The sequence below is a fragment of the Eutrema salsugineum genome, unplaced genomic scaffold (genome assembly GCF_000478725.1).
Source record: "Eutrema salsugineum unplaced genomic scaffold, Eutsalg1_0 scaffold_13, whole genome shotgun sequence".
NCBI lineage: Eukaryota > Viridiplantae > Streptophyta > Magnoliopsida > Brassicales > Brassicaceae > Eutrema > Eutrema salsugineum.
This window is the reverse complement of record NW_006256885.1, coordinates 4924777-4938792: the sequence shown is the minus strand read 5'-3', so window position 1 is coordinate 4938792 and position 14016 is coordinate 4924777. Positions and strand designations below refer to the sequence as shown.

The window sequence follows — 14016 nt, the reverse complement described above, 5'->3', positions numbered from 1 at the left end:
GCTTGGTAAAAAAGGCCCGTTAGAATGCTAGATTGCTTGGCGCAACAAGAACCATGCCTAGTCCCCACGCTTCTCCACCTACCAAATGAAATCTAAATGTCTTATAATCAAGTTTATCTATCAAAACCTTTGAAATTTTATTCATTTGAGCCATAATAAGTAAATAACATTATATTCATAAGAAAACGCAATTTTAATAAATGTGAAACCAATTTAAGATATAGCCCGCTGGCTCAAACTACCAAGTATTAATGGTGTTCGGTTGTTGACTACCTGTATGCATAAAAAAATGTACATTAGTACATGCACATAAATTTTGGCCGGTATCTATATTTTACACAGCAGACACTTACAAAATATATTGGGAATAATTACCTGGACAAAATTTAAGATATGAAACATATATGATCATTAAGTAGACGTACAATATTTCATACAAATAACAAATCCAATCAGTGGTAGACCATGTAAAAGTAGTTATACTCAGCTTTGAAACTGTCTTTTGTAGTTGTAGTGTTGTAAAGTCAGTTCCGAATTAATTTTTTATTAGATAGAGTTTTTCATCCAAACAGTAATTGAAATTGAAACAGTTATCTTGATTATTGTCTTTTGATTACTAGTTTATTTTTTTATGTCTTTATATTTTATAGTATAAGTTAGTGTGCTAATTCTTTTTTTTTCTTTGCCAAAATGAATGTGTTATTGTTCAATGGCTCTATGATAATCCGCCATGACAATTAAGACGCTATATTAAGCAAAAAACATGCCACTTTAGAAAACTGTCAATATCCAAATAAAATAGAATTATCACTGACTAAATGTCAATTCTAATTTAATTACAAATGGGATATTTTTTAAAAAATAAAAGAAATTAAAGCGGGAAGAAGAAAAACGGCAGAAGAAGCATGGCCAGAGCCATAGAGGTTGTTCGCTCATCAGCTGATTGCTCATACTCTTCTTCTCTCTTAAATACTCTCTCTTCTCTGCAACTTATCTCCACAACAAAACCACAAACTCTTAACCAAACAAACACAAAAAACAAAGCTCCAATCTTTTCTTTGTCCAACAATCCCGATCCAATGGCTCCAACACTCTCTACCGCCCAATTCGGAGACCCAGCTCAAGTAACCGAGTTCGTGGTCAACAAAGGAAATGGCGTAAAGGGTTTATCAGAAACAGGAATCAAAGCTCTTCCAGATCAATACATTCAGCCATTCGAAGAACGGCTCATAAACAAATTCGTCAACGAGACTGACGAGGCTATTCCGGTCATCGACATGTCGAACCCTGACGAGAGCAGAGTCGCTGAAGCCATCTGTGACGCAGCTGAGAAATGGGGTTTCTTTCAAGTGATCAATCATGGAGTTCCTTTGGAAGTTCTTGACAACGTCAAGGCTGCTACTCACCGATTCTTCAATCTCCCCGTGGAGGAGAAGAGCAAATTCACCAAGGAGAATTCTCTTTCGACCAATGTCAGGTTTGGGACTAGTTTTAGTCCTCGTGCAGAGAAAGCTCTCGAGTGGAAAGATTATCTTAGTCTCTTCTTTGTCTCCGAAGCTGAAGCAACACAGTTTTGGCCTGATGTCTGCAGGTGAGTGTTCTTTTCACAAATTTCAAAAAATCAAACCTTTCTCACTGTTTCAATCAATTGATTCATATTATATAAATTCTTGATTTTTAAAGGAATGAAGCTCTAGAGTACATGAACAAGTCCAAGAAAATGGTGAGGAAGCTTCTAGAGTATTTGGGGAAGAATCTGAATGTGAAAGAGCTGGACGAGACGAAAGAGTCACTCTTCATGGGTTCGATTCGAGTCAACCTCAACTACTATCCGATCTGCCCTAACCCGGACCTGACTGTTGGCGTTGGCCGCCACTCAGACGTCTCTGCCCTCACAATTCTCTTACAAGACCAGATAGGTGGCCTGCACGTGCGTTCTCTGGCTTCAGGGAACTGGGTTCACGTGCCACCGGTTCCTGGATCTTTTGTGATCAACATCGGAGACGCGATGCAGATCATGAGCAACGGTCGGTACAAGAGCGTGGAGCATCGCGTCTTGGCCAACGGTAGCAATAACAGAATCTCTGTTCCCATATTCGTGAATCCAAAACCAGAGTCTGTGATTGGTCCTCTCCCTGAGGTAACCGCAAACGGAGAGGAACCAATATACAGAAACGTTGTCTACTCTGATTACGTCAGGTACTTCTTCAAGAAGGCACATGACGGAAAGAAAACCGTGGATTTCGCCAAGATATGATCATATAATCAGACTTCAAGGAGTTTGAGTTTCTTGTTCTTTTTCTGTTCTGTTTTGTTTCTTGTTTTGTTGTGTGTGTGAGTGAATAAAGAAGAAAGAAGAGATAATATCTGATGTCTTCTTGAGCCTCTGATCAGAATTTTCTGTTGTATAACCTATCATTGATCAATACAGTTTCTATTTTATCAGACTAAAGTGTTACAGAAGCAAGAAATGAAAACCTAACTCTTATTGATAAGATCCTTTGTAGTAGCTTCGGCTCGTAGTAACCTCTTTGATAAGAAGATGCTCTGTTTCACTCTTTGTCATGATTCATGATCATCAACTTTGGGATGTTCTCCATTAACATTGTCAAGGTCATCATTTACTTCGTTGAATTCGAATATCTTTTTCTCCCTGAAGTAATTGATCAAGAAGTACCAACCGATTGCTCCTAGGGTCATTAAACCGGTAACAAGGTACACAATCTTAGTAGCAAAGACAATGATCAGTATCAGAAACCCCGAAGGTACCACGCACATAATCACGAGCCCTGTGAAATTCAGCGGAACTCGGTAAGGTCTCTTTAGCTCAGGTAGCTTCCTTCTTAACCAAATGAATGACGCAAACTCTAGGAACATCCCTAAAGTGTACAAGAAATTCGCAGCGGATATGATGTCTGTGAAGTTCATGTAGGACAATCCAAGGGACATGAGAGCTGAGATTAGAATCCCAACCCAAGGAGTGTTGAACCATTTGGATCTTACCCCAAAGAACTTAGGCAAGAACCCTAGTTCCGCCATACCCTCCAGCTGATAAGCACTGCTGCTTAACTGAGCTTCAAAAAGTCCTATACTTGATAACACAGCGCCGATCTCAATCCAGATTTTCAGCCATTTTCCTGCAATCATCTCGGCTGCTTCTGCGTGAAACCCCGTTTCCCAGTTGCTCTGATCTACTGAGACGGCACCAGTGACAGCGAAAAGAGGAATCAGGTAAGCAACGCAAGTGAAGATGACAGCGATAAGGAGGGCCAAAGGGAATGTCTTTTGAGGGTTATCAACTTCCCCTGCAAGAGTACTGACATTGTCCCAGAAGTTCAAGTTCCAGAAGAGTGTGTTGAAGTAGAGATTCCAATCCCTTTTCTTGTTTCCTAAGCTACCCCAACGGTGAGGTTTGATCTTAGGGATTGCCATAGCCGACATGACAAGGAAAGGCGAGAGAGAAACCAGGCCAAGAACAACAGCTACGTAACCAACGATGGCTAGGCCAGTGTAGTTTAGGAAAGATAAGATCACTGTTGAGGCGAATATGCAGACGTTTCGGGGCCATCCGGATTCAAGAACAGGGAACAGCTTATCCAAGTAAGAGACACAGAGGACAGGAAACGAAGCAACATTGATCACACCACTCAGAAACTTCAACGAACCCATTATAGAGCCTACGAAAGAGCCAAAAGCCCTATGCGCCCATATCACAAACCCACCATTGCCTGAGACAAAACTCACCAAAATTAAGCTAAAGTTTCAGGTTTAGATCTGAAATTAGAACATTAGTTCTTTTGGAAAGTGTAGCAATTTCATCGATTGGAACCAGCTAGTAGCTTCTTTTTACTCATACCAGAAAAAAAGTAGCTTCCTTTTTATCTATCAAGTGGGTTTCAAAGTCAGATGAGATTGAATTCGATGTTCACACCACAACACACAAGTACTGTTTCTAAGCAAATGTCTACACAGATTACATAAAAGTTTAGGCCTTTGTCTGATTGCATTACCTGGAAACGCGGTGGAGAGCTCTGCAGTAATGAGAGCTTCAGGGACACTCCATATGAAAGGGAAGATGAGGAAACCGAGAATCGCGAGAAGCGGTCCAGCCGCTTGAACCGCCGGTTCTTCACCGTAGGGCCCACCGGCGACCTCGAAGTAGATAAGGAAAATCAAAGGGACCAAAGTCAGTTTCTTCGCGGTTGATGCGTTGCGGCTGGAATCAGCGGTTGATAATGGGAGCTCGTGGCTCGATCTCGATGTTTCTGCGATTGCCATTAATGAGTTTCTTTCTCTCTTTCTTTCTGAGAGAAAATGAATGAAATGAATTGGATCGAGTGTCACACCAGATTGATCATGGAATCGAATTGAAAATTCCGTATATATATATAATTGCAAGGATTCAAAAAATAATTTGAGAAACGTGTACGTAATGGGAGTCAGTTGGTCGTATCAGACCGAATCTTTGCTGAAGATTTGGGACCATTCGATCTCGATGTGTTGAATGATAATCCTTTAATTAACTATAAAACATGGGTATAATAATGTCAGTGATTGGCTTTTATAGATCACTTTTCCATATTTTTACTATGATTCTTTTGGCGATAATATAATACTCCATGTTTATCGCTGACTTAGAAAGGAAAGGATTGGTCTTCTTTCCGCCCTACTCCGGTTTGGATTTGTTGTAAATATATTTTATTATATACTTAAAACTTAAAAAAAAAATCAAATCCTCATCAACATGTGCATATATAATTTAATATGTTAGAAAAAGAAAAACAAAAACAATGTTCGATTTCACAAATACTTTATTGTATGCAAATATCACAATTTTCCTTCAATTTGGGCAGTATTGAATGTTTTATTGGACAGCCTACTAGCAACCCATCAAGTCGATATAAAAAAAAAGACAAGTGGGTCGCCCAAACGCATCATGAAAAAACATTACTCTACATTTTAAGGTAGGGGCGGTTTTGGTTCAGTCTCTCTCTATTATTATTTTTTTTTATAAAAAAAAACATGTTCAATTTCGTAATGGCCACCTATCTGGCGGACCATCAAGTGTATGGCTCATTCTCCACAGTCACTACTCAGTGGAATGAATCTCTTCATCGGTAAGTCTTTGAATGTTTACACTATTTTTTTTTAAATGAATGTTAAATTATATTCACCCCCAAAGAGACATGTTTACATCAAAAATGCAAACAGATCATTTTTTTTTTAATAAGAAAACAAGGTTTGACTACTTAGTTTATTGAGTTTATTGGTCACGAGAAGCAAATAAGTGAGAACAGCCGTCTCGTATCGTAGGTCGATTGATCGAATGGAGCTGACTCTGTTGCTTACGGTTTTGTTCGATGATCATTGCAAGACGATGAGCTGATCTGGAGATGGCTTTCCATGCTTTGTCCGTTCCTCTCCTTCCAGATGTGGGAGATTCCCAAAGAAGCTTGAAAAACATATCTTATTAGGAACTTCTCTATCATTAACGTACGCACCCGGAGTAACATAAAACAAAAAAAAAATAAAACGGATGATTTTTCCACAACCTAACGAAGTATTATATTTTTAGCCGTAGCTACCTCAGATGATCGAGCTCAAATGAAATTTAAATTTAATTTAATGAAAAGCATTTTACTTTTTCATATACGAAAAATCAAAACTAACTTTAGTTCCGAACTACTTGTTTTTTCAAACTTTAGGAAAACAGTCTAAAGTTAAAACTCTCTTGACTTAACGTACAATATTTTTCTTTTCTTCCTTTTTTGGATGATTAGATCGATAGATAACAAAATAAGAATATTAGCTCTTTTCCCCGGCCAGCAAATGCGACTTATGGCGCAAATAAAATTCCAAAATATTGATTCCGCCCATGTTTTTGTGGCAAAATATATTAAAATACATACATAAGTCAATCTACGTACGTTTTGTCTCTTCAGTCTATATATATATATATATATATATAGTATACACCATCAACGAGAAATCACATTCAACACACATGGCAAATCCCATCATCATCATCGCCTTCCAAATCCTCCTCCTTGCAGCCGCTGTCTCCGCAAGAAAAGGCGAAGACTTTGCAAAAACCATTGACCGGAAACTCCTCGGCCTCCGGAAAGAGAAACTCACTTTTTTCCGAGTCTATTGGCACGACATTCAAAGCGGCTCGAACCCTAGCTCGGTCGTGCTCCGACCTCCTCTCTCCAACTCTTCCTTCTTTGGAGCGGTCACTGTGATCGACAACCGGCTAACTACAGAGGTCCGGGTCAACTCGACATTGGTAGGCCAGGCTCAAGGGATCTACGCTGCTGTTGGTCAACGCGATGCGTCTGCGCTTATGGTGATGAACTTTGCGTTCACGACAGGGAAGTATAACGGGAGTACGATCTCGATTCTTGGTCGGAACGCTGTGTTTACTAAGGTTAGAGAGATGCCGGTGATTGGAGGAAGTGGACTCTTCCGGTTCGCAAGAGGTTATGTTGAGGCTAGAACCATGTGGTTGGATCAAAAGACAGGAGATGCTACTGTTGAGTACAGCTGCTACGTCTTGCATTATTGACGATAATGATGATTGTATCTCTCTTAGTTTCTTTATTTAGTTTGCTATGTTTCGGGGTATGTTGTCTTGTGTCGGTTTGACCCATGGATGACTCTTGCGAGGGTAATTATGTCTATTTCATTATTTGACACATTTTTGTATCAACGAGAAGTCAAATAAATCGTGTCAACAAACAAAAGAAATCTACCAGTTGCATCATGCCACGTTTTCTGTAGGTCAACTATAACTCGACTAAATAACTTAGTTTTGAATAATGAGTAATAACGTTTTAACGTATTTTCGGGTTCGAATTCAATCACCCGCTAAGAAAAGAAACGAGAAAATATTCCACAAAAAAAAAAATATATTCCAACTTTTTTTGAGGGGTAAAATATTCCAACTTGTTCATAAGTGGTTTTTCGTTTGTATTTTAGATTGTAAGCTTTAAGTATTGCAATATTTTTGTAAATTAGCTCCTTCACCGTAAATCATACGTCTTGCTAACGCAAATGCCGTAAATAAAATGATGTACAATAGCTAGTTTATGGGGAAATTTGATATTTCATTTTATTTTTAAAAGTGGAAAAGTATAAGTAGCTAATACATATAGAGAATACAATCATTTTTCTTCCTTTTCACACTCGTGACCACATCTATATATATGAACTACTTATTTTATATAGCACAGACCTTCATCTATATATACTACCAAATACCAACAGGAACTATCAACAAGATATAAACACAGATTAGAAGAAAAAAACATGCCAAAGCTCATCCTTATCCTCGCCACACAAATCCTTCTCCTCACCACCGTTTCCTCTACCGGAGACTATGCAAGAACAGTGAACCAGAAACGCCTCCTCAAGAAAGAGAAGCTCACACATCTCCGAGTCTACTGGCATGACATCATAAGCGGTAAAAACCCTAGCTCAATCATGATCCAACCGTGGGTTTCAAACTCCTCAACCGCCTTCGGATCAATCTCAATGATGGACAACGCACTAACATCTGATGTGCCGATTAACTCTACTGTGGTGGGTCAGGCCCAAGGTTTCTACGCAGGAGCGGCCCAACGTGAGCTAGGTTTCTTGATGGCGATGACTTTCGCTTTCAAGACAGGTAAGTACAATGGGAGTACGATCACGATTCTTGGTCGGAACACGGTGTTCTCGAAGGTTCGGGAAATGCCGGTCGTCGGAGGAAGTGGAATCTTTCGGTTCGCTAGAGGGTATGTCGAGGCTAGGACTAAGTGGTTCGATCAAAAGTCAGGAGATGCCACTGTTGAGTATAATTGTTATGTCTTCCATTACTAATATAATTATAGTCAAGATATACAATGTCCTCTCTGTAATGTTTACTTGATTATGTAAGTACATTAGAGAGAGGCTTTTTTATTAATTTCACTGAGCTCACATACGTATTGTATCGGTTTGGATCCAAATTTGATCTATAAGAAAATAGTTTGGTTGAATTTACTTGGTTATAAACGAATAAGAATCATTTGTGTAAATTTAGTGGATATACATTATACAAGAGCGGCTCAACAGTAATAAACAAAATTATGGGTCATGTTCGATATATATAAGAATATGTGAAGCATATTTTTTTTTTTTTTTTTTTTTGCTAATAAATTTAAAATACAAAAAAGATTGGCTTCGCCCGGGTTGGAACCGGAATGTGAACCATAGTTACATGTTAATAAAATTAAAAATATTTTGGATTCTAAACTTTACCAATTTTGTTGTTAGTTTAACACAGATCAACAAAAGCATATGTTGCACATGCATGTACACATTATTATGAAATCAAGTAGAAAGGTACCACCACAAAAAAAAAAGGTGAACACGAGCCAAAAAAATAAAAGTGAACACTCTGCTAAAAGGTACCACCACCCAAAAATAAGGTGAAAAGTCGAGAGAAATTTCTTTTTTTTGGTAGTTGGAGAGAACTTTTTTCTTTCTGAAAATCAAAACGTTCCGTATGAGGAGGATTAAAGAAAGAAATCACGCTTAGAAAATCTTAAAAATTCGTCGTAAAAATTGGTCTTGTTTTGGATTCTAAAACGGTTTTGGCAAAACCTTAGCCTTTGGCTTTGGTTAGTGGCCTTCTTCTCGAAGAAGGTACATAGAGATATGATGGACTCTCAAAGTAATGTGGCTGAAGAATGTTACTGAATTTTTTGATCTCACATGTATAATAATTTTTGTGAGATTCGGCTTTTACTTTTACTGCTAAAATATTCAAACCACCAGTCATTTGTGTAGAAATGCCCCATTAATAAAGCGAAATGGGTCCATACATGTCTGTATTTCACCACTTTCGTAAGCTTTTTCGGGAAACGAGATATGGTCGTCCTTTTTTTTGTTGTCGTCGTCCTAAAGTCACTTTAGTAGTATTTAACACGTTTTTTTTTCTAACAAGAACATTTGTTCAAAATAATAATAATAAGTTAATAACCATAGTTAACGTATTGAACAAATAATAACAAGGTGGCTGAAGTATATTATCGTCTTTCACATACCTCTGTCTATTAGCCAAATCAACAATGAGCGATATTTTGTCATTCATATATCAATGAAATGAGACGTTAAACAAAATTATATTGATTCCACTTTTTATTAACCTAGGTGATAGACCTCGGCACTGGATTTGAGAGACATAGTATCATTTTATAATGTAAGGATTTAGATAACGTAACCGTCTGACATCACATTCGAGCCCAATTAATCCAAAAAATATCCTGGCTAGCCAAGAAAGACAGACCACCAGATATACAACTAAATTGAACCCTAATTAATATTATCAGAGTTGTTCTAGATGGGAGTGCATGGAACTGAGATGTAGCTTTCACGTCTTGCCCTAAGCCTAACTATCACTAGACTATACTGACGCACATTTTTGATTCAGATTTAGGTGTCATCGGTATTTTTTTTTTTACTAGCCATCTATTAATGTCGACGATATAGAGTAATTCTTTTACTGTTTTTCATCAGCTAGCACATTTGAATAGAGTACTATAGATTATTCTAATCATACCCGACCCTATGCTAATTAACCCCAACAAACTAAGGCTTTAGGGGTGCAAATTGTAGATAACCTCGTGATGTTTCGTAGTCAAGTATATCTTTAAATGAATTTTCTAGAGGGTAAATATATCAAATTATAGAAATAGTAAAGAACAACTCAAATATCTAGATTGTATAGAGTTAGACTCCTAGAAACGATTGACAAAAAAAAACGACTTCAACCTATAATTGTTTTGTAATAATGTACAAAAATGTATTATAGCTACTATCCAGTTTTTCAGACAAATATACGAACTACGAACTATACTAAACTGGTCTCCTATTGCAATAAAAGAATAAAAAACCAACAAATTTCAACCTTGTGATTTTTAACTGATGATGCGAAGGTACCCCAGATTGTCTTCCACGAAATCGTTTATTTGCATTTGTGTTTACGCCCATGAGATTATGTATTTAATCGAAACTCCATCGCATTTGGATTTGTATTGTAATTTTTTGTTTTTTCGGTAATGAAATCACAACAGTATTTTTTAAATCAGAACCCTGTTGGACTGCTCTACTTGCACGTGTTAAAAGACACCTTGTATTGTAAATGTATAACTTTTAGACCATTTCCAACCATGGTTTCTAATGAGAGAATTTAATCTTATTTTTAATAGTTTTTTGTTCATTTTAATGTTTTAAAACTTTTTATAGATTTTTTTATTGTTTTAGTATCCAATGATAGGATCTAACGAGAAGCTCTAAATTTTTTTTTTTAAAATACAAACATTTTAATAATACAAATTATTGATTTATGCGACTTGCTTTTGGCCGATGTTAGTTTTCCTTACTCGCCACTAGTCAAAAGATAAATGTGCATGGAATAACAATACTGACAGTATTAGCGTACAGTACATCCACTGCTTTCATATACTTCAGAAACAATCCAACAAATCTCAATTATTGTAATTCTAACGTCTAACCACAAGTTTATATTAAGTTTAAGACTCAGATGCGCGTTAAGAGTGCTTTCTCATTAGTTAATGAATGTACAAAACTACAGATGAATTTTAAATTACAAGTGCTATTTATTAGACTATAACTAACACTCTTAACAAATTAACTTATATAACCAACTAGCTCATTCTAGCAAACGACTACTAACTAAATAGGATAAAAATCTCAAATAGAACACTCTCACGTCATCTTCTTCTTCTTCTTCCATATATACACACACACACACACAACCTCGTTGAACACAACACAACACTTCATTAATATACATTAAATACCACAAAAGATGACAAAGCTCATCCTAATCCTCGCCGCACAAATCCTCCTCCTCGCTGCCCTTGCTTCCGCCGGAGACGATGGAGACTTCGCAAGAACCATTAACCAAAAACATCTCGGCCTCCACAAAGAAGAGAAACTCACCCATCTCCGAGTCTATTGGCACGACTCTGTAAAAGGTCGAAACCCTAGCGCCGTCATGATCAAACAGCCTGTCTCGAACTCTCCCTCATTCGGGTCGATCACCATGATGGACGATCCATTAACAACAGATGTGCCAAGGAATTCGACTGTGGTGGGCCAGGCCCAAGGTTTCTATGCAGGAGCAGTCCAAGGAGAGATTGGTTTCTTGATGGCGATGAATTTCGTTTTCAAGACAGGGAAGTACAATGGGAGTACGATCTCGATTCTTGGTCGGAACACGATTTACTCGAAGGTTAGGGAAATGCCGGTGGTTGGTGGAAGTGGAATCTTCCGGTTCGCTAGAGGCTATGTCGAGGCTCGCACCAAGTTCTTCGATTTCAAGTCCGGTGTTGCCATAGTTGAGTACAACTGTTACATTTTGCACTACTGATATAATTATGTTTGTAATGTTTTATTGATTTCATTACTTAAAGTAACACTTGTATTTAACGAGTGTTGATGTTGTGTTAATTGGGGTTTGTTGCATGTCCGGTTGTGTGTGGTCTGATCGTTGTGGGGGCTCGTTATTCGGGTTATAGTGGAATAAAGGCTCTCTATTCCGTGTTAAAAGATTTGAAAATTCATTAATTGATTAGTAATCTACATAATTTAAGTTTTGTGATATTAAACAAATTGAATGATGCCAATAACTAGCTTATCAAACCTGATATCATTAAAAAAATGTCGTCTTTTTTTTTAACAATCTTTTAATTTGTCCTTTTTCTAATGGGGTTAATACACACAGACAATACCTTTTCATGAAAAATGATGGTTTTCCCAATAAAAAAAAGCTCAAGATCTAAAAGATCTTTGATTTTTAATACCAGAGGTTAAAAGACTTTATCCAAACTCATGCCTATACTTTGGCTTGACATAGAAAATGATTCAAAATAGCAATATATAGTCATAGTTTTTCCGGTTAAAGCCGGTTGTAGTCATGTAGTGGGCTTAAATGATCATCATCATGTTCATGCTTTTACTTTTTTAGTAAATACAAATACGTACTTTTCTACGAAACATAATATATGATCTTTGACTTTAAGAGAGAGAAAAGAGATTATAGACTTTACTACGAAAAAGTGGAAACTACGAGAATTATTCTCTCTTGAGGAGATCATCCTGATTTTAGGGATACGCCCGAGTTAAGCCTACTCGAGAAATGGATACAGTTGGATCTTTACTAAATCCGGAAACTATACCGTTAAATCCGGATATTGGAACGCGAGAACCTTATCTCGTCTGTCTTGTGACCTCCCTGTTCAGGGTCCAAACCTTTCGGTTTTAAAGGCACAAGCATGGAAATTAAAAACCACACGGAAAATCAAACATTTCGTGTGGCAATGTGTTAATGGCAGTGTTCCTACTTGTCAACGTTTATTTTCGCGCCACGTTAGTCGTGACAAGGGATGCCCGAGATGTGGAGCGGAGGAGGAGACGATAAACCATGTGCTTTTCGAATGTCCCTCGGCGAAGCAAGTTTGGGCCCTTTCAACGATCCCCTCGGCCCCCGATGTTTTTCCCATGCCTTCCATTTTCGGTAACCTAGACTATTTATTTTGGAGAGCTCAAGATTCTGGGCTCAGTGTAGAGCATCTTCGGATTTTCCCATGGGTCTTGTGGTTCTTGTGGAAAGCACGGAATAAAAAGGTTTTCGAAAATGTGGATGAGCTCCCGCCTAACATTCTCGAGCATGCTAAGGCGGAGGAGATAACTTGGAGGAGAGCAAATGAAGAGGATGCCGTTGTGACCAGCCCAAAGTGGAATCTATACCAAACTATATTCCAATCACCGAGGATCCCATATGCTATGTCGACGGATCATGGCTGGAATTAGCGACTGTAAGTGGACTTGGCTGGGAAGTTATTTCGGGAAGGAACTCTATTCTCTCAGGATTAAGAGGCACGGCTCGATGCTTATCACCCCTTCACACAGAGTTGGACGCGCTGATCTGGGCCATGAAATGTATTCTCTCATCTCACATTGTCTGCGAGACTTTCTACACAGACTGCTCTGACCTGATCTCGATGACTTCAAACCCTTCGGAATGGCCTACCTTTGCAGCGGAATTACAAGATTTTAGGACTTTATCACTGAGTTTCAGATCTTTTAGCTTGTACCATGTTCCTCGATCTTGCAATATCCGTGCCGATAAGTTAGCGAAAGCCGCTAGGGCACGTGGAATTAGATTCTCCCATGTAAGCATCGCGGCTCCGGTTTGGCTATCTTCCGAGGATAGTCTCTTGCCGCATTCATAATAAAATGGTGTTTTAGTCGAAAAAAAGAGAGAGAAAAGAGAGAATTCACGTCTAAATAACAGTATAGAGACGAAAGTTTCAAGTTTGGGCGTACCAAAAAAAAAGTTTCAAGTTTGGGTTCAATTGGGAAACTGGAAAGACAATAACGAGTGATTGGGTTGTATGCAAGGAGGTATATTTATCTATGTATGTTTAATGAGGATGTTGTACACTTGTATGCAAGGAAGCCCCATTTGATTCATCACTTTCGTAAGCTTTTTTGGGAAACGAGTTATAGTCCTAAAGTCATCCTTTTTTGTCGTCGTCCTAAAGTCACTTGAGTATTTAACACATGTGTTTTTTTTACTAACAAGAATATTTGTTCAAATTAATAATAACAAGGTGACTGAAGTAAACATCATCATCGTCTTTCACATAACTCTTTCTATTAGCCAAATCAATAATGAGCGATACTTTGTCATTCATAATATCCATGAGATGTGTGTTTTCAACAAAAAAAAATGTTGATTCAATTTTTTTTATTAACCTAATTATGTGATAGATCTCGGCACTGGATTTGAGAGACAGAGATTCATTTTATATTGTTAGAATTTAGATAACGATGACCGTGTAAGTTGTAACGTCACATTCGAGCCCGATTAATCCCAAAAATAAACTGGTTAGCCGAGAAAGTCAGTCCACTGTCCACCAGATATACAACTAAATTAAACACTAATTATCAGGTCACTCAAGC

General features: G+C 37.9%; 5 protein-coding genes across 5 annotated transcripts; 4 read left to right on the top strand and 1 right to left on the bottom strand.

Moving 5' to 3' along the window:
• Positions 1-1004: 1004 nt before the first annotated feature.
• On the top strand, positions 1005-2304 carry LOC18025288 (feruloyl CoA ortho-hydroxylase 1). Its single transcript, XM_006407130.2, has 2 exons — positions 1005-1591; positions 1684-2304. Exons 1-2 carry the CDS (start codon positions 1080-1082, stop codon positions 2255-2257), a joined length of 1086 nt encoding a protein of 361 aa, XP_006407193.1. The 5' UTR covers positions 1005-1079; the 3' UTR covers positions 2258-2304.
• Positions 2305-2338: 34 nt separating this feature from the next.
• LOC18025287 (probable polyamine transporter At3g13620) lies at positions 2339-4341 on the bottom strand. The gene is made up of 2 exons (XM_024159338.1): positions 4011-4341; positions 2339-3728 (listed from the first exon to the last, which is right to left on the bottom strand). Exons 1-2 carry the CDS (start codon positions 4276-4278, stop codon positions 2563-2565), a joined length of 1434 nt encoding a protein of 477 aa, XP_024015106.1. The 5' UTR covers positions 4279-4341; the 3' UTR covers positions 2339-2562.
• Positions 4342-5990: 1649 nt separating this feature from the next.
• Positions 5991-6738, top strand: LOC18025286 (dirigent protein 7). Its single transcript, XM_006407128.2, has one exon. The coding sequence runs from the start codon at positions 6005-6007 to the stop codon at positions 6563-6565; it is 561 nt and encodes a 186-aa protein (XP_006407191.1). The 5' UTR covers positions 5991-6004; the 3' UTR covers positions 6566-6738.
• A 499-nt stretch (positions 6739-7237) lies between these two features.
• LOC18025285 (dirigent protein 22) lies at positions 7238-7945 on the top strand. The gene has a single exon (XM_006407127.2). It carries the CDS (start codon positions 7309-7311, stop codon positions 7858-7860), a length of 552 nt encoding a protein of 183 aa, XP_006407190.1. The 5' UTR covers positions 7238-7308; the 3' UTR covers positions 7861-7945.
• Positions 7946-10819: 2874 nt separating this feature from the next.
• LOC18025284 (dirigent protein 22) lies at positions 10820-11499 on the top strand. Its single transcript, XM_006407126.2, has one exon. It carries the CDS (start codon positions 10856-10858, stop codon positions 11417-11419), a length of 564 nt encoding a protein of 187 aa, XP_006407189.1. The 5' UTR covers positions 10820-10855; the 3' UTR covers positions 11420-11499.
• Positions 11500-14016: the final 2517 nt, after the last annotated feature.

Bases quoted from the DNA above. Each gene is read 5' to 3' on its own strand.
- LOC18025288 (XM_006407130.2), top strand. From the start codon at position 1,080: ATGGCTCCAACACTCTCTACCGCCCAATTCGGAGACCCAGCTCAAGTA. The intron at 1,592-1,683 runs GTGAGTGTTCTT...TGATTTTTAAAG, and splicing joins TTTTGGCCTGATGTCTGCAG to GAATGAAGCTCTAGAGTACA.
- LOC18025285 (XM_006407127.2), top strand. From the start codon at position 7,309: ATGCCAAAGCTCATCCTTATCCTCGCCACACAAATCCTTCTCCTCACC.
- LOC18025284 (XM_006407126.2), top strand. From the start codon at position 10,856: ATGACAAAGCTCATCCTAATCCTCGCCGCACAAATCCTCCTCCTCGCT.
- LOC18025287 (XM_024159338.1), bottom strand. From the start codon at position 4,278: ATGGCAATCGCAGAAACATCGAGATCGAGCCACGAGCTCCCATTATCA. The intron at 3,729-4,010 runs GTAATGCAATCA...GTTTTGTCTCAG, and splicing joins GCTCTCCACCGCGTTTCCAG to GCAATGGTGGGTTTGTGATA.
- LOC18025286 (XM_006407128.2), top strand. From the start codon at position 6,005: ATGGCAAATCCCATCATCATCATCGCCTTCCAAATCCTCCTCCTTGCA.